General features: G+C 37.4%; 1 protein-coding gene across 4 annotated transcripts in view; it reads right to left on the reverse strand.

Moving 5' to 3' along the window:
• Positions 1 to 209: 209 nt before the first annotated feature.
• The window catches only part of LOC131078898 (uncharacterized), a 139,499-nt gene continuing 119,967 nt past the window's right edge, over positions 210 to 19,741 (reverse strand). For 3 of the 4 annotated variants that reach the window (XM_058016729.2, XM_059209780.1, XM_059209781.1), the window contains one exon: positions 210 to 1,105. In XM_058016729.2, the coding sequence (XP_057872712.2) occupies positions 922 to 1,105 (184 nt within the window). In that variant the 3' untranslated portion in view covers positions 210 to 921. Of the gene's footprint in view, positions 1,117 to 19,741 lie in introns of all 4 variants that reach the window. The other variant, XM_058016737.2, reaches the window with a different exon arrangement.

A 19,741-nucleotide genomic window follows, 5' to 3' on the forward strand; every position in this document is an offset into this window, starting at 1 on the left:
GATATTCAAAAAAACATAAAAAAAATGAGAAAAATGGCTTACACTTTGTCAATGCTAGGATATATTTTTCACATTTTACCATTAATGAAGCACCTCTAAACTTATTCCTCCTACGTGTCTTCAACATTAAGTTGTCATATATAATCGGCTATGATGTAAGTTATATTCTTTTCAAATGAAATTACTCATACATTACATCTAGACTATAGTTTGATAGAGAAGTTTCTTCCTTCCGATCATTAAAGCGTTGATACAAATGATATATAAAAACAAATAGGGGTTTTTCATCCCATCTAAAAGGCATGAGAAAGGATAAATTAGTATCCAAAAACCATTCGCAAGCATAGCATGTCAGAAACCAAAGTACAACAACATGATGCACATTGTTAAAAACACGATTAATAGTGTAATCTTATCATGAAACCTTATTCAAATGGTCAAGACACAATGACGATCCTACCAAACTCAGATATACATGCAACTTGAATAGGCTCTGCTGCTAAAGTTTGTATTTGAACACTGTACACGTCATCTATCTTTTTGAATCTCTGACCTTCCGTCTCCTTGTCTTTTCCGTCAGATCAGCTCAAAGTCATTTTCACAAGTTCATATAACAGTTGGATCAGGGTTCACCATAGAAACTTATCTTCCCCCAGTTGAAATTTATCACACCCAAAACACTTGAGCTCCTGTTTAAAGTGCAATTTCGAATGCATCAAAAGAGTACCATCATGCCACAGAAAATACTTCCAACAGAATTATTTCCTCAAAAACTAAAAGATAACCCCGTATAGAAGCCAGTTAGATAAAAAAGCGTCCACAGAAAAATTCCAAAAACTCAGCTTTGAGAGCCATCATAAGTTGCTACCAGCATCCAGTATGCCACCCTTTCAAACAACTCTGAGAGAAAGAAGAAACGGCCTAGCATGGTTGCAAAGAATTCAGCTGTGCAGATCGTAATAAGTTCCCATCAGGACCCAGTATGCCACCCTTCTTAGAAATTTTTACCTTCTCCAAATATCTAGTATTTTGATCTTTATCTTGAGTCTGGATTTCTTTTTGTCGTTTAACAAATTCAAAAAATTCCGCAACTTGACAGGCATATCTGCAAGAACACTATTAATTGAATGCATCAGAGGAAGAATATCAATCACACACTTTAAAATTATAATTTTGATACCACGAAATCTCAAATAATCATGAAATACATAAATATTGTCTTAGCTATATTGTGTTCTACTTTCCTATAAATCATGTACCATGTGAACAGGTTTCATGGTGTATAGAAACTATGTAGATAAAAGTACCTAACTTAGCTGGAATATTGAGTCTGGACTAGAAAATCTAAAACATACTGGAGAAACTTAAGGAAGTATGCATGAAGCTATTTACTGTAAGAGAACAAAATACAGAAAAGTGTTCTCATGCAAGTTCTGAAAAAATGTTGAAGAGTTACAGCTATTCTTTGAGAGAGGGAAAGAAAGCCCTCGTTCGATTAGAAGTCTTGTGTCAGGAAATAGTAGTTGAGTGACGTCGGGTGTAAAAGGTAGAAAAAAGTACATTCTGTACCAATGGAAAAAGGATGCTTCCCAAGAATATGGATAGATTTGTCTTCCAACTAGATTTATCGTTATGCTTGAGAGAAGGTACATGAGCTTTTCCATAACCTGACAGATCCACACCCTACATGTGAACTCAAGTTTCAGCAAGCATCCGTTACAGAAAGTGTTAGTACCCCGTCTAACAGACCAAATACAGCATAAAAACCTTCCAATGATAATGACCCCTCTTGTCAAAGACTCAAAACTAAAGCCAGGGATAAAGTACAGTAACCTGAATTTATAACAGAATGGTATTCTGGAGATGGGATTGTAGGCCCTAAATATAAACATATTAAGACCATTATAAATAAAAAGATATAATTGAAACTGACAGGGAATATAAAAAATTAGATGGCTAAAGACAAACTGTTTGCCCAAGTTGAAGCATCCAGTTGGCAATGGCTCCCACAGCCTACAGTAGTTACTTTCACATTGCATGAATCTCCTGTTCAAGATCAACTAATGCTATGGCTTCAAGAGCCTTCTTGTATCCATCGGTTTTTCTGTCATCTCAATTCCTTGTAAAATAGAATCTCAGTCAGGAAAGTGTTCTACAAATTGGGCCGCCACCAACTCCCTTAAGCTGAGTCTCCTTTGATTGTCCCAAGTTTTCCCTCAATACTCAGACTTTTTGCTATGAAAACTTTACAATTAGATTTTAATTTTTCACTTCTAGGTCTCCATCTTTGACTGCACATTAGAAGCAGAACCAGAGTTACATAGCCCTGATGCAATTATAAACGATTTCCCCTTCCCAATTTAGGAAAAGCAGTCCTGCATTTGGGTATAGAGGGTTCTGCAGAAGCATGGGACAAAGTCTGTTTAAACTCAGTCCACTTGTGACTAAATAAAAATTGTAAGCCAGAAGTAATGTCTCTCTTACAAGGAATAAGTCTGTCAAAAGATAAGGAATGGCGAAAACTTCAGGTGGATGGGAATTCAATACTAATCATTAAAGCAGTCAAGAAGGGTCAGTGCACTGACTGACAAATAAACAATATCGTGGAAAATTAAAGACAGAATTCCAAAATCTCATACACAAAATATGCTGACAGATATAGAAGCCAATTTAAGGCTGGACAAGTTGGGAAAGATGGTTCATAACTTCATACTCATTCTTTTCCCTCCATGAAAATAATTTGAAAAAGCTGATCTTTGAAGATTACACTAAAGTGGAAGAGCTTTTCTCTTCATTAAAACTTGTAGAAGTCAGCATCACAAACAAGAAAGACTTCCAATACAGAGAACTTTTCTTCTTATGTGTACTCATTGGTTCCGTTTCACTAAAAGATGAAAAATCACTATCTATCATTTTGCAACTATCTAATAGTGAGGATATGATTGGAGTTGAAGGGAGATTGCCAAATCAGCACAGAAGTAAATGCTTCAATTTGATTTTCAAAATTCATGTCATTTTTCTTTTCTTTGCTTGGTTGGTTGGCTGGTATCTCATCAAAAAAAATTCTGGGCCTAGGATACCTTAAACCTATATATCTTTAGCAATATAAATAAATAAAACATTTTAAAGAACGCAGTAAGCAATTACCATACAATTTTACATATTTTCTAAAGCTAAAAATGCAAATTATATATATATTTTTTTAAATAATTAATTAGAAAAAATCTGAATAACCAATCCATGAGATCCCTGTCAAATTAAAAATACTTTTGCAAACACTTCGTAATTTGACCAAACGAAGCAAAAATTGCCAAAAGTTTAAATAGTCAATTAGATAAACATTGAACAACCAATCCATGAGGCCTGCACGATTCAAAATATTTTTGTAAACAATTTGGTAATTTGACCCAAAGAAGCAAAAATTGTCAAAAAAGTGCAAGGAATAATGATAAATTGTGAACTAGACCAAACAGGAAATTTCCAAGATAAAAATCACAATTTTTACCTTTAAATTCGCCAAAACAATAATTCCTTTTAAAATTCATTTAAATTCGGTCTTATATTTGTTGTCCTCATTTTTTGTTTTCAAAAAATGAAGGACCACTACGGTAAAATTTTATGGAAAAATTGAAATTTTTACTCTATGGCACGCTTCCCGAGGCAGAATTTCGACTAATCCTTGGACTGGCTTGATCCTCAGTCCATTCTCGAACTACGTTTCGAATTTCGTCCAATTCTGGGTTCGTTTGCTATGCCTTTCCTTCAATTTCGGGTTTTAAAACCCAGACTGCAGGTGGAGAATTTTCTTCAAACTGCAAGTTTTAATGATATTCATTGTTATGGTCTTTGTAGGGGAATTTTTGATCAATTACATGTGCACTTTTGTTTTAAATATGTCACTTATAATTTATTTTAAGTTTCCCCTTTAATGTTTTTATCTTTTTATTGTTTTTGGGTCATTCTTAGTTAAAATAGGGGTTTTTTGGCTCAACTGCAAGTAAACTTGCAGTTTGTTCAAAAAACCCCTACTTTAATGGTTTTCACATGTAATAGGGATTTTAAATCCCCATTACATATGTGCAAGTGTTTTTAACTTGTTATAGGGATTTTATTTCCCTTTTACAAGTATTTTTAAACTTGTCATTTGTCTTTTGAAACCCGATTTTGACATAAAAGTGCATTTTTGACAATTTCGAACTTGTCATTTGTCTTTTAAAACCCGATTTTGACATAAAAGTGCATTTTTAACAATTTCGAACTTGCTATTTGTCTTTTAAAACCCGATTTTGGCTTGTAAATGGAAAAAGTGAAAATAAAACTTGTTATTTTCTCCCTAAAACCCGATTTGCATGTTTTTGGGTAAATCGAACTTGTTGTTTGTCTCCCAAAACCCGATTTGCAAGGAAAATGGATTTGTTGAAGATGTCAAAGCGATTTTTTGGGGAGATTTGCTAGAGATGCAAGGCGTTTAGGATTGTATCCTATTCTCATGCATTTTCAAACACATTTTTCGCCATTTAGAGTTTATTATTACTGGTTTTTGGAGCTGAATCAGCAAAAACGTGGTTTATCCAATCCACATTTTGGGCGTTTTTTACTCCATAAACCTGCAATCTCCTAAGGTGTTTTGCCCTCTCCCACCTAGGCGTGGAGTATGGGATAAGTTTCAAGACATTTAATGATCCATTGATGGTGCATTGAATACCACGTTTTTTGCAAAAACGTGATTTCCTTTGGCCGCGTTTCTAACCTTTGGCGTCATTGCCTCTTCAAATACCTTTGGCGTCATTGCTCCAACAAATACCTTAGGCGTTTTGCTCCAATAAACTTGAAATGCACACTTTCATTGGCATTTTGCTCCTCCAAGTTTAAGATTGCTGCCATATTTGGGGCATTTTTACAAAAAAATGTGATAAGGGTTTGATAGTCCGGTTTTGTTTCTTCATCTCAAGAAGTATTGCATTGTTGGAGAAGCATTTTGCATTTTTAATAAAGGTATGTTCTTCCTTTCTTCTCTTCTTTTTATTATTTTCTTGTTTTCTTTATTTTTCGTTATTAGTTGCATTTTTGGCATGTGATGTTCTTCCCCTTGAAAATTGGTTTTCGTGAAAGAAATCTTCCCCTTTTGAAATGCAATTGTTGAATTGCATTGTTCTTCCTAAAATTCCCTCTTAAACTTGTATTCGGGATTTTTAATCTCGATTACAAGTTCACTGGAAATTCTTGTTCTTCCCCTACGGTTAAGGAATTTAACTATTTTTGGTTAAAATTCCAAGCTTAAAAAGTGTGAAATACCCTTCCCTTGCAAATTCGGGTTTTAAAAACCGGATTACATGTTGAAAAGTTCTTCTCATTTTCATGAAAATGACTTTCCCGGATATATTCCCATTTCTATTCATTCACATTCCCCATATCCGTACTTTCCATTTCCATCATTTCCTGCAAGTCAAAATCCCATTTTTCATCCATTTCTCCATTTTCGAATTTACAAGTGTACTTGTATTTGGGTTTTAAAACCCCGATTGCATGTATGTACTTTCCAACTTGTATACTTGCGAAAATTCTCCCAAGATCCGAAATTGGTCAAAGTCAAGATTTTCCCATTTCTACATATCTCCCCTCTTCCTCTCACAAAACCGTGAAATTCAGAGATCAAAGTTTTACCCATTTGAAAAAGAAAGAATGATATTTGCCGCTGATTATGATGTGGCCTTAACTCTTTTAAGTCTTCATCACAGCATTCTAGGTTCACAATCAATGTCAGATTTGCTGGCATCGCCAACTCCAAAGAAAATGAAATACAAATATGACAAATACTAGAATGAGGTTACACCTTCCCAGGTATCTTCTCCATTGGATCGCATCAGGGACACAGAAATAGGGCACGTTGATATGGCAGAATTCATTCACAGGGTAGAAGATCCACAGGATAACAACTTGCAGCGGCTGTTGGACAGCCATATCCATCATGCATCTTCTTTCCCAGTGGCTGCCCTAGAACCTGAGATTGTTCTTGCATGCGCCCATCATTTTGACAAAGAGTCAAGAGTCATCAAAAATGATGATGGTGAAGCTATAATTCGTCTTGATGCGGATACAATCGAGAAGGTCTTCAAGATACCTCCTGCACCTGTTTATATGGAAATCACCAAAGAAAGTGCAGCAGAGTATTATGTGAAAAGGGAAAAAGATTGCAAGCGACACATCAATAGATGGATCCAAGAGCCTCGTCCTTCCTTCTCAAGATGGGCAAAGTTGTACCATTGTGATTTCAAGTGGGAGATAGGAGACACCATCACTCTTCTCAGCAGGATGATGGGCCTTGAGCACTCTAATGTCATTGAGCCATGGATGTATCAATTCATTATGTTCATACGGCAGTCGCATGACATTTCATGGGGCAAAATCATCAACGATGCTTTGTGCGAACAACTTGCAGCAGTTCCTACCACTATGCCCTTTTTCATGAATTCTTATTTGGTATATTTAGCAGCGTCACTTGGACACTTTCCAGGTCTTTCTACCAAGGGTGATCGCTCGCTTATACCAGTTTGGGAATATTATGACCAGTTGCCATTGAAACCTAGCAGACTGCATTTCAGAAGAGTCCAAGATGCATTCTTTGGATATTTCATGTGTCAGTTTGACATAGATCTCAGAAACAAAAGAGTATCAGATGAGACATGGGTCAAGGTGTCTGAGTATGGGTGTTTATTCCTGCAATTTCCCACCTTCACCTACATGAGGATTGGATGCTATGATGGACAGCCATACATGCTTCCAAAATACCCAACCGATAAGATAATTCTTATGGAGTTGGGAAGACAGATCATGGCTGTTCATACTTTTCAGTCTACTAGACACAAGGTTGGAATGGGGATCTCTAGCACAAACCCATTGAAAATTGGTCGATACTCCCTTGTCACATCTGTGAAGGCTAAGGCCATGGAGGTTGAATTGCAGGAAATCAAGCTTAAGAGATTCAAACCTAGAGTTGATTTTGATTATAGAGGTATGAAGGAGAAGATCAAGAAATCTTTTGTGCATGTTCATCGCATTGAAGACATCTGGGTAGATCTCCGCACGGAAGTCGAAGTTCTGAAGATGGATTACTGCAGGCTCACTGTTGAGCAAATTGTTGACTTGAACTTGACGGATATCCCACAAGGGATGATCAATGACAGGCATATACTTGATCCTGAATACATTTCACGAAGGGTTGAGGAAGCTCCACTTCCTTTGATCCAATGGTCACACAAGGAGTGCGTCTCCATCCTTGACAGATTTCAACCTATCTTGGCCAACACGAATGCATGGCTGAAAAGTAATGCTGTTAGACTTATTAAAATCAAGGTTGGTAAAGAAGATGATTCTACAGGGCCTCTGGGACGGAAGTCCGAGATTCAGATTGATAACAAGGAGGGTGCTTCATCTTCAGGCACAAGGATCAAGTTACGAGTTAGTCGTGCAGTAGTGCTTCCTCCTGAGGAGACGACTACTCGTGGGAAGGAGAAATCACGGTTCCATGTTCGGGTGATCGATCTGGATAATCCAGAAGAGGGGCAGCAATCTGATGATGCACCTAGGTCTCCAGTTTCAGACTCACCTCACGAGGTCATTCCTCCAGTTTCCATTGAGACGCCTCTTTCTCCTCCTGATTTGCTCATAGATGAGTCTCCTCAGAATGCAGTTCCCATTTCAGCATACGGGCCTTCTCCTGATCAACAATGAGAAAGTGTGTTGGAAGTTCATGAAGATAATCCCACTTGTATTCAGTTATCAGAAATTGATACTTCCACTTCTGGTTTTGAAGAATTCATGAGACAATCTTCATGCCCATTGGTAACTGAGCAAACCGTGGTCGCTATTCAAACAGATATTCCTTCTAGGGTGACCACAGTAATTCAAACAAAAACTGCTTCTCCTTCGCCTACGGCTGCTACTGGAAGTGAGTTGATGACTTGGACTCCATGGCTTAGTTCTTTCACCCCGAAAAGAAAGAAGCAGGAGATCTCACCTGATGCCTTTGACTACCAGCAACTCAAACAGTCCAGATCAAAAGTTGCTAAGAAGGCAAAGACTATCTCTAGGGTAACTGTTGATAGCAACAAGATGAAAGTAGCTGAAATTGTGGAACCTATTGCAGATAAACCACTTGATGAAATGTCAGCTGCTGATTATAAGGTTACAAGGGTAGAATTGGGCAAGCAAACACATGAGGTCATTAAACATGATGCTCAGTTTTCTGTTGCTTCACTAGTGCAAAGGTGTGACGATCTTCTTGCAAAGAAAGACAAGCTAGAAGAAGAAAACCGACAGCTCATGGCAGCCATTCATAAAATCACAAAACCTGCTGCTGAAGGGAGTAACTCCATAGGTTCTTCTGGTTCCCAAGAATCGATTCGTGGAGTGGAAAGGGCTGCTCAGAAAGTACAAGCACTGGATTCCTGGGTTGATCAGCTTCATGATCAATGTATTCAAGTGGTAAAAGACATTTTTCAAATAATGTCTAAGTTGGAAACCATTGAGGAAAAACTGGATCAGACTTCTAACACTTTCAAAAAGAATCTGGAAAGTGTTGAGAAAAGTCTGGCAATCTGGCGTACCATGCCCCAACAACAACTGAGTATTTTGCAGGAGCACGCCATCATCTCTTCCAGGGTCATGTACTTGGAATTTGAGGAACTCATGGAAAACAAAACCCTTGTTCTTAAATCCCTCATTGAGGAGATCAGTGATGCAAGGAGATTCCGGGATGAAGTCTATCGAGGTATTGTCTCACATTGTGAAAGGGCCTCTTGCAATATAGTAAGTCAGGATGGAGAGCTGATTCCAGAAGAAGTTCTTGCTGATTTACAAATGAAGATTCATAATGAATGGAGGAGCGAACAATTCTTGGCAGCTTCAATTCAAGCATTGATGAAACACCAAGCCTTTTTGCATGAGATCCAGTCTATCCTGGATAAAGACAATTCTGCGCTCCTCCGCTGTCACGACACTATTGTGAAGACTATGGTTGTTGCTAAGAACACCCATGAACCGAATCCCGAGGAACTACAAGTGAGCATCAGAAAATTTCAAGGATTCGTGTCTTCACAAAAGGCAAACTTAAGTGTTTTTCAACACTTAGTTGAATTTTCCCTCTTTTGTAATCTTTAGTTGTAATTTCGTTTTGACAAGTTACATGTAAAAGTAATTTTTGTAAAATACAAGTTACACATTACTTGTACTTTTGTAATTACATGTAAGGCAACTACAAGTTGTGTCCGATTAGAACTGTAGTTGGAATAAGTCTTAGTTAGTTAGAGTAACTCTTAGTTAATTAATGAAGTCTCAGTTATTTATTGAATGAGTCTTGGTGGTTGAGAGAATCTCTCAAGTTAGTTAGGATCCTCCCACCTTTTTCTCAAGGCTCCTCTTCTATAAATACTTGAGAGGTCCATTGTAAATATATCTTTTGGAAGGCAAGCAAAAACTCTGCCAAATTTACAGCAAGAAGTCTTTGAGCTTATGTGTGTGAATTGAAGGTTTTGAAGAATAAGAAAGAAGGATTACTCAAGTTTTGAGTCTTTGAGCTACATGTTTAAGTTTCATTCTTTTTATTTATTCTATGCAAAGTGTTTCTAAAGGAGCTTAGTCCAATCTGATTTGAAGTCTTTGAGCTGCAAGTAGAGAAGATTAATTAAAATAGGAAAATCTCTAGAAGGAGCAGCAAGTCTTTGAGCTTGCGTCTATTCTTGAGGAAAATTATTGTTTGATAAGAAATAGCAGCAAGTCTTTGAGCTTGTATTAGTTCTTGTCTTTGTGTTAAAAGAATAAATTATTCCAGTCTTTGAGCTGTTATCTTTTATCCATTGTAAAAATTTAGTCTAGCAAAGGGTAGATAGGACTTCCAATAGTCAAGTCTTTGAGCTTGATATTGCTGTCCCGTCCCGAAGGAAGTGACGGAAGTCTTTGCGCTTTCAGGAAACTTCATTTCCTTTCTCTCATTTCACTTGAAAGTAGTTACTGCTGTTCATTTTCAATCGCTATCCTTTTCTGTGAAGAGAAAAGGATATTGTCTTTCTTGAAGAAAGAAGGAAGACTGCTGTCCCATCCTATTTTTATTTCAATTTTAGTTAGATAGGGGGAGCCTTCCCTTAATTAGGAGAGTTTTTACTCGTGTGCTGTGGTTGAAACCACAATTTTGTATATTTCCCCCAAGTGTACAAAATTTTCAACCAACAATATTCATACAGCAAAACGCGTCCGCTTTTCTTATTTCTGCCACCGACTTACTTCCCTGCACATCTTCATTTCCTGCACTATATAAGCAAAAACTCACCCAAAAATTGGCCATATTATATAGGATTCCGGATAAAGCTTTATGATCATTATATGCAGTTCTGAGCATTCAATATATATATATATATATATATAGTAACAACTTTCAAAACAGACCAAAATGTTAGACTAGAGAGAGGGAGGAGATTTATGAACTCTTTCGTGCAAGTTGTACAATCAAAGGAGTCAGAGACAGTTCTGGAAACTATTTTTTTCTCTGCAAGGAGTTATGCTACATAAGAAAGGAACTACTTGATTGAAAATCACTAATCCTCTGAAGAAAGAAAGAGGGACAAGATAAGCTACCTCACTCTCCCAACAAACTCATGATTATTTTCCGAAAGAAGCTATGCAAATTGTTGTAGAGAAGGAAAAGTTAAAGGAAAGGTTAAGACGCATTGAAATTTTTTATTGTTTTGAATAAAGAAGCTCTCCCATTCAAGAATTTTTTTAAGAATTCCTTTCGAACAATAATTCATATGGTTTCCCGGTTTGCCAACTTTGTTGGTTTAAATGGAGATCTATTCTCTGCCTCTCAGATGGAGAAGATTAAAGTATTGAGCAAAGGGGTTAAGGTAATTTCTCACTAAATGTACTAGTTTTTCCAGATTAATAGAAAGCAATCTACCCCTATAAGGTAGAAGCTTACCTAAAAAAATAATTCATACCGGTTTATTCATAGTTGTGTTCAGAATTTCTAACATAAAAAATAGAGTATTAACACAAAATATTTAAAATATGGCAATATCAATTTTGAAAGCATTATCATGGAACTTTAATATTGAATTAAAAGAAGTATTAGTGAAGTCTAAACCTAAATGGGTAGAAATATCCAAATTGCCTCCTCAACTATGGCTTCTACTTAAATTTTCTCTAAAACCCTTGGGGGAGGTCTATCAAATTGATAAAGGCAAATTCACTTTGGCCCATATGAATGCTATGTTTCTAACTTCATTAAACCCAAATGTTGAATTCTCTAATGCTATCAAATGGATTAAAAAATGCTTCAACGCGATATAAAAAACGAAGGGGTTATTATCTTGCTTCTTGTACAAATGGGATAGCATGTGAGGAGGGATTGTCACCTTATGGCTTTTAAATCAAAAGTGGAACCAAACCCCAATTTGAATATCTCTGTTGAACAAATATGGAGAGAACAATTGATAAGATAGGTATAACCATATAAGGGTGGCCTATGTCACAAGGTTCAAGTTCGAATTCATGTTGGCAACAATAAAATTCTGATGAAGTTTTTGACAACATAAAAAAATCGAAAAAAAAATCGTCATTAAATTTGCCTACATAAATTTGATTTTTTTAAAAATGTGATATATTCACAAAATAATCGAAATAGTTTAACATTGTTAAATAACTAAGATCTAGGTATAGCATTTGTTATTTTCCTATGTGAATTTGTGTGTATATCTATATATAATAAAATCTATAAATATTTATATAATTTATTTTATATAATATAAATGTAGAAGTTGATGATGAACCATAAGAGCCAAGATTAATCTGCAAGCAAAACATCTATCACACAAAAGAGATCAAGTAAGAGATTATATGCTCAATAACAACCACAACATTTTGTATTATTGCACAAAACAATATTGGAGAGACAATTACAATGAATGAATGCACCCTTATTAAAGGATGAATGAAACCCTAATGCTAAAATTAGGAGAACTAAAGCAATGCAAAGTACGAGCTAAATTTGTAAAAGTTTGTTCAATTTACAATTCAATATGCAAGATGTATTCTAATTTTATTCTTTATATATCTATGTATTTTATCTCTATTATAATTCTAACTATCTTCTTTGTTTGGCAGGTAAGAGGAGTATTTATTGATTTCGATATCCTCTTTCTCAAATGCCATATGATATATATATATATATGAGAGGGGAGGATCAAGCAGTGCCTTGACTGGTCATGTCTTATGGACATGACCGATCAAGACACTACTTGATCGCACCCTTTGGTATATAATATCAACCGGTGTTAAACATATTTGTCAGCCCGATATTAATCGGTGATCACATAACATATAACATATTTGCCAACCCGATATTAATCGGTGATCACATAACATATAACATATTTGCCAACCCGATATTAATCGGGACTCACGTAACATATTAACATGTTAACCGATATGCCAATCGGTATTAATGATGGCGTTTGGCATTGCAAATTAACCGAAGTGAATCGGTGTCTATGTTAACCGACACCGATCACTTCACTAAGGGTTATATTCATTAATCATTAATCGGTGCATTACTATGCCACCCGATAGTAATATAATAATCACTTGTTGAGAACACATCCGATATAGATCGGGATAGATGATTAATTAGATAACTATCGTTGATTACCAATATGCCATGATTATCGATGAGGAATAATCATCAAATAAAATAGCTTGAAGTTTTTCTTAATGGTTTAATCGATAGGATGAATGATTGAATGAGAGACTTCATTTATCTCTCATTCAATCATTTATCTTACCGTAGCTACCATGCATTAACAAAATTAAGCTCAACTACATCTAAAAGAGAAAACTCTAGATAACAAAAAAGCACCTAAGTTTAGCTTAAGTGAAAAAGTAATAAAGGATCTAATTAATAAATAATTAGATAAATGTCCTATTTTTTTGGGGGGGGGAAGGGGTAAAAATTTATTAATCAAGGAAGACCAATAGTACAATAAAGCAATAACCTCCAACCAACACATGGGCTTACAAGAAAGCCTACAACCAACTACGGAAAAAATAGCACTAATTATCCTCAAGAATTAACCTCTCAAGCCATTGAGAACACCCCAAGGGGAGTTGCTCCCAATCAACAATACTCCAACCACCCATGTGCTTTGGAGATTCTCCCATGTGCTTTGAGGCCCACTTGGCCAAGCAATTTGCCACACTATTCCATTCCCGTGGAATGTGAACAAAAGAAACAAAATCCAAAGATCTTTTCAACCACAAGATTTGTCTAGCCACAAAAGCCAACTGCCAGTTGCCTCATCAAACTCGTGCATATTTAGTATTTTAACCACAATTTGAGAATCTCTCACAAATAACATTTCTCCAGCCCATCTCACAACACCTCTCCAGAGCAATGAGCATAGCCCAAGCCTCCATGAGATTGTTAGTCTAATATCCCTTATAAATAGAGAAAATGAAAAGAACCAAACTTGAACTATGTCTCCCGATACCTCCAACTCTAGCATTCCCGGGATTACCCTTAGATGAGCCATCAGTATTGATCTTAACAACTCTGAGGGGGGCTCCCACTTTCCTTCTCTTTGAGTTTTCTTTCCACATACCTACCTCCTCTTCAAAGAGTTCACCTTCAAGCTACTTGCAACTAAACCCAAACTTTCCATTACTTCCACTTCTCAAGCCTCAAGAGGGACATCCATATCACATTTGGCCTGGACAACCTCTTGATCATCCCAACAATATGCTGCCAAACGTATTGCACCATCATCTTCCTTCACTTAAAGAGCTTGCAGTTCCTTTCCAACCAAATTTGCCAAAGGATACAAGCCAATCCAATACCCCAAGCCACCTAAAGAAAGAGATCCTTAGTTGAAGGTCTCCCAAGGCTTCTCCAAAACTTTGTCAAAGAGGAAGTGTCAACACAGGATTGCTTCCAAGTACTCCACCACAAATGCCAAAGGTACTTCAAGAAACCACACCGAAGGAAAAGATGGGGAGAGCTCTCTGCATCCTTTCCACAAAGAGCACAAATTGACGGACCCTAAAAATCTTGCTTTTGGAGATTCTCCCATTAAGGCATCTGTTATGGGTTGCAATCCAAAGGAAAAAATTACACTTTGGCCATGCAAACTTATGCCACACTGCTTTCCACCAAGGAACTTCATTGATCCCATCCTTATGTCTAGCAAGTTCTCGAAATCCACGGGCCACAAAATAAATCCCTCTTGGGTCCGGACTCCAAGCTAGAATGTCATCTCCCCTTAGGGAGTTGCAAGCTCTACCTGCAAGAATTTCGATGAGCTCAGTTCGATCATTCATAGAACCTCCAAGCGGCCATTCACTAGGATCCTTCCATTTGAAAGCCTCCACCTGTCTCGGTGTCTGAGCTGATTTAAAATCCTCCACCTTTTCCCAACCAGCCTCTATGAAATGCATGGAAAGAGACTGTAAATTGGGGGTACATAGATAGAATAGGAAGATAACCATCCCAAGAGTCAAACCAAAAAAGAGCCTCAGATCCCCTGTTACTTATCCAAAAGAGACCATGTTTTACAAGCTTTGCCCCTTCCTTCAGAGTATTTCAAATCATAGAGCCTCTTCCTAACAAATTATACCTTGGCACATCCTTAGGATCCACTCCCCTCAAGTATTTCAAAGAGATAATTTTAGCCCAGCGCTAATTTTGAGTGGTGCACCAACGCCAATAGAGCTTAGCAGCCATGGCATGACTTGAAAGAGAAGCATGACACAAACCAAACCCCCCTTCCTGGATTGGTTTGCACATAGTATCCCATTTAACCAAACTCCATTTGGAAGAGGAGTGATTACCAGCCCATAAAAACTATTGAGAGAGAGCCTCTAAATCCTTGACAAAACTGGAAGGGGCCACCTAGACTATATTTCTATACATTGGCAGGGCTTGAATCACCAATTTCAAAAGCACCACTCTACTAGCAAAAGACAACCACCTAAAGGTCTAGTGACTTACTTTCTCCCGTAACTTGTCAAAAATTTTCTGCCAAGTCCCCCCTCGGAAGAGATCCCTAAGCAAGGGGGATACCCAAATACACCATAGGAAGGGATTCAGGTTGAAACCTGAGAATCTGAACAATCCTATTCTGAGTAACAGGCGGAGTATTGTAGAAGAAAATAGAGGAATTACTTTGATTAATCTATTGACCAAAGGCAACAAGATAAATGTCTAACACCCTTCTGAAACTAGACGCTTCTTGAACTTATGCCAATCCCATAAGAACTGTATCATCGACAAATTGTAAATGAGATTGAAGGGGTAATACCATTACCCCAACTCCATCCAAAAATAAGCCCTTGGTAAACATGAGACTTAAGAAGCCTAGCCCTTCAACCAATAACACAGAAAGAAAAGGGGGAAGAGGATCCCCCTGCCACTGGCCCCTCGAAGCACCAAACAAAGAGGTTGGTTCACTGTTGATTAGAACTTAAAAGAAAGTAGAAGTAACACAACTCGTGACCCACCTAATCCAATCACAATCAAATCCAAAGGCAAAAAGAATCTTCCGAAGAAAATCCCACAACACAGTTATAAGCTTTTAGCGATATCAAGCTTGATGAGCATCGCCTTCTCCTGAGAATTCCCCATAGAATGTAAAACTCCTGCAGCAATAACAACTTCGTCAACTATTTGCCTACCAGCCACAAATCCACCCTACTCCTCTAAGATAAGCTTGTCGAGAATTTTCTTGAGTCTCTCCGCAATCAACTTAGAGATGATCTTATACACCACATTGCACAAGGCAATTGGTCTAAACGAATCAAGGGAGTTAGCACCTTCTCTCTTTGGAATAAGAGCCAAGAATGTACAATTCATTGCTCTCGGCATTTGTTTACTGCTACACGACTGTTGAACAACAGCCAAAAGATACTCCCTAACAATCTCCCAAAATTCCTAAAAACATTCAATCATAAAGTCGTCTGGATCAGGAGCTTTACCTTTCTTCATCTGCAAAACAATCCCTTTAAGTTCCTCCATAGTAATTGGGCTATTAAGCTTCTCATTCACCCCCCTCATAACCAGGGAGGGAATGCACTCTAAAATCTTATTCTCTTCCTCCATAGCAAGGTGAGAGACCTTTGTAAATAAGGATGAAGAATACTGAACAGCCTCCTTAGCAATATCTTGTGAAGAGGCTAATTGAACTCCCCGAGAAGACAAAATATAAGATATGGAATTCCCATGCTTCCTAGCTTTGACTGAGATGTAGAAGAATGTTGTATTTTTGTCGCCCTCTTGTAACCAATCAATTTTGGACTTTTGTTTCCAAAATGTTTCTTCTCGAAGTTCTTATTTTGTAACTTCCTGTAGAGCTTTCATTTCCTCCTCTAGGAACTCCACTGTAAGCCCTTCTTCCCTGATTTTCCTGGTAATGCTATCAAGTTGGATCTAAGCCACTTAGCCTTAAAAATATTCCCAAAACTTTGTCTATTCCGTATCTTGAGCTGGAACTTAACATACTGCAGTTTTTTTAACAAAAATGTACATAGATGTACCATAGCTTGGTCTACCCCTCGCCCACCAATCAGTCATCGGGTCCTGCAAAGAAGAATCACGCAACCACAAACTGAAACTTAAAGGAAGGATTTTTTATCCTACTAATATCAACCGGGGCCAGTTTAATGGGCCAATGATCAGAGCCTCTCCAATCCAAAATCTCTGAGCTAACACTTCTATTACCAACCCAAAAACTTGACTATAAAAATCTGTCCAATCTCTTAGAGATAGAACTTGCACCACACCTCCTGTTACTCCAAGTAAACTGACCATTACCTAGTTTAATGTCAACCAAATGTATAAGGAGAATATTTTCCTTAAGCATTACAGAAGATGAATCAAGTCTTCCAATTCCTTCCCTTTTCTCCTCCAGACCAATAATAGCCTTACAGTCTTGTCCAGCAAGGAGACTTCCTCCAATAGTGCTAGTACAAGTTCGGCAAAAGAGGAGTCGGCAAAGGAGGGAACCATACCTATGTGACCACTACCATCACTGTGTCCCCTGCCACTATAGGTGCCTAAGACAATTGCACGGAGCAATGCCATCATCTTTGCACCAACTAGGCTCTTGCCCTCTGCACACATCATAGCACAAAAGCACATTGAGGATTAATATGCCACAAAGGGTGCGAGAAGCCACACCAGTGGCCATTGTGGCAGCCAAGTGGAAAACAACATCGACCACCACACCTGTGAGTAGTGTCGCACTTGCCAATGCTACCACTTTGGAGGTGCCAATGGCCATGGATACCATAGTCACACCAGACAAGACGAAAGGAGTAGATGTAGGGATTGATGACTGGCTCAACCAATATGAGGAGACAACTACCGCCCCTGCCCTACCATAATCTAGATTTCTGAAGAACTTGGAAATGTTGCCACAAGGGCAAATGGTGCAATTGGAAAGTATAAAGGAAGAGCATGAAGTGAGAGGAGAACAGAGAGCCCAAGGTGATATGGAGCATTCGATCCATGTTATTGACTTGATAGAGACAGTACAGGTGGAGGAGCCAAGTGGCCATACCACACCAAAGATTGCCACTAGTTCTCACACAATCAAGGCAAAGGCCAACTTACCAGATGAAGGGGCTGTAGAGGGCTCCAATGAGGACAAGACACAAGACCAATGAGGACAAGACACAAGACCTCACCATCCAAATTTCTAAACCTAACAGTTAAGATGTTATGGGGGCAGTGCAGAGATACTTGGCTCTACTAGAGGACATTGCCCTGGTGATACATGAGGTGGCAGAGATGTCATGACAACTTGACGTTGGCCATGCACTTCTAGTGGCCAATGTCAACCAATGAGGCCCACAACAGTGGGTAAGCATCGTTGCATATCATCTGCACTCCATGGCATGGAGACTTGCTTTAGGGATTTCTTCACCTGGATGAAGGGAGCACATGCTTCCCTAGAGGAAGCTGAGACAATGAGGATTAAGGCACTTGCATAGGCAGAGGCTGCTCGAGACATGATGAGGGAGGAGTTAGTGGCTCAAATGGCACTTGTGCAAGAGCGGCTTGCTCAACAGACACAACTCACCTCGTCTAAGCGGCAGCGTCATGTGTCCCTAGAGGATCAGCTAGAGCATCAACGAACTGTTATGGAGGGAAAGGATGCCAAATTGGCAGAGTTGGAAGCACGTTAGGAAGCCATGGCTTAGGAAGTGGAGAAGTATAAGGACCCGAAGGAAGCCATGCACATGGTTAAATGTCATGTCCCCCCGAGATCGTTATACATATACGGAGAGAGACCCTAAAAGAAGACACTATTATTTTATATAATAATTACCAACGAAGGAATATTTGAAATTTATTTATTATTAATTAATTAACAGTTATCAACAGCTATAACTAATAATATTTCTTAAACAATAAGGATGGGTGAAAAGAATACATACAAAGTAATCATATGCTTCTCCTACAACAAACAAGAATAGTATTTAGACTAATTGACATAACATTTAATTGAACATTACATCACTAGCGGTCCTCAATTTTGTGGAGTCTCTAAAAGAGACAAAATTGCGAATGTAATCGAAAGACTATTATTATAGATGGGTTCAAGTATGGTGCTTGGTATGAACCACCATTTAAGAACACTAATCGTATAGTCAACGATCAGGATTAAGGACATATTGGGCACTCTTAAGAGAATTTATACCGGATGTAAAAATACTTAATAATGTTAATGTATGGATTGATTGAACTGGTTAGAGTAAATAAAAGGTTAAAATGATAATATAAGTAATACATTAAAAATAAAGGAAATATATTTGATATAAAATAATAAAGAAAAGTATTATTTAATATCTAATATATTTTAAATGATACTTAACATTTAATATATTTAAAATGAAATGATATATAATATTTAGTGTATTTTAATGAAATGTTATATTTAATATATTTAAAGGGAAATAATATTAAGTATTTAATATAGTTAAATGAATTGTATTTAATATTTAATATATTTTAAAAAGGGAAATAATATATTGAACATCTTACAAAGGCATGGCCTAAACAAATAGATTAAGCCTGGTTACTCCCGCACGAAGTGGTGCGTGGGTAACTGCAGCCTAGGCTGCGATTACCCCCGCACCCCTTCATGCGGAAGGGGCCCGTGGAGGGGCACGACCCTTCACGGGCTATATGGAACATCAGAGACAGTAAAGAAAAAGGAGGGAGGAGGGTGCGAGGTGGGGAGAGTACGTTGCAGACGACAGGTAAGAATGATGGTATTAACGTTCAGGTTTATTAATTAATAGGTAATATTCATTATTAATTAATTATTATTCAGTATTAATAATTAATATGTAACGTTCATTATTAATTAATTGGTATTCAGTATTAACAATTAATATATAATGTTCATTGAGCATCAGTCAGTGTTCAGTATTAATCATTAATATGTAATGTTCATTAACAGTAATTAACGGGTAATGTGGAATGCCCGTAAATATGTGACGTTAATTATTGTCCAAGTGCATATATATATATATTACTTGATGTGTAATATTCAGTGGTCATTAAATATAGGTAAAAGATATGATCATGTTAATTATTGTATTCCCAAATTTACACCTTAGGAAGGATTGTGTAATACAAAGGTATTTAATAAAATGCATATGTTACAAATGGTAAAGTACATTGACATATATA

The sequence above is a fragment of the Cryptomeria japonica genome, chromosome 8 (assembly GCF_030272615.1).
Source record: "Cryptomeria japonica chromosome 8, Sugi_1.0, whole genome shotgun sequence".
Lineage (NCBI taxonomy): Eukaryota > Viridiplantae > Streptophyta > Pinopsida > Cupressales > Cupressaceae > Cryptomeria > Cryptomeria japonica.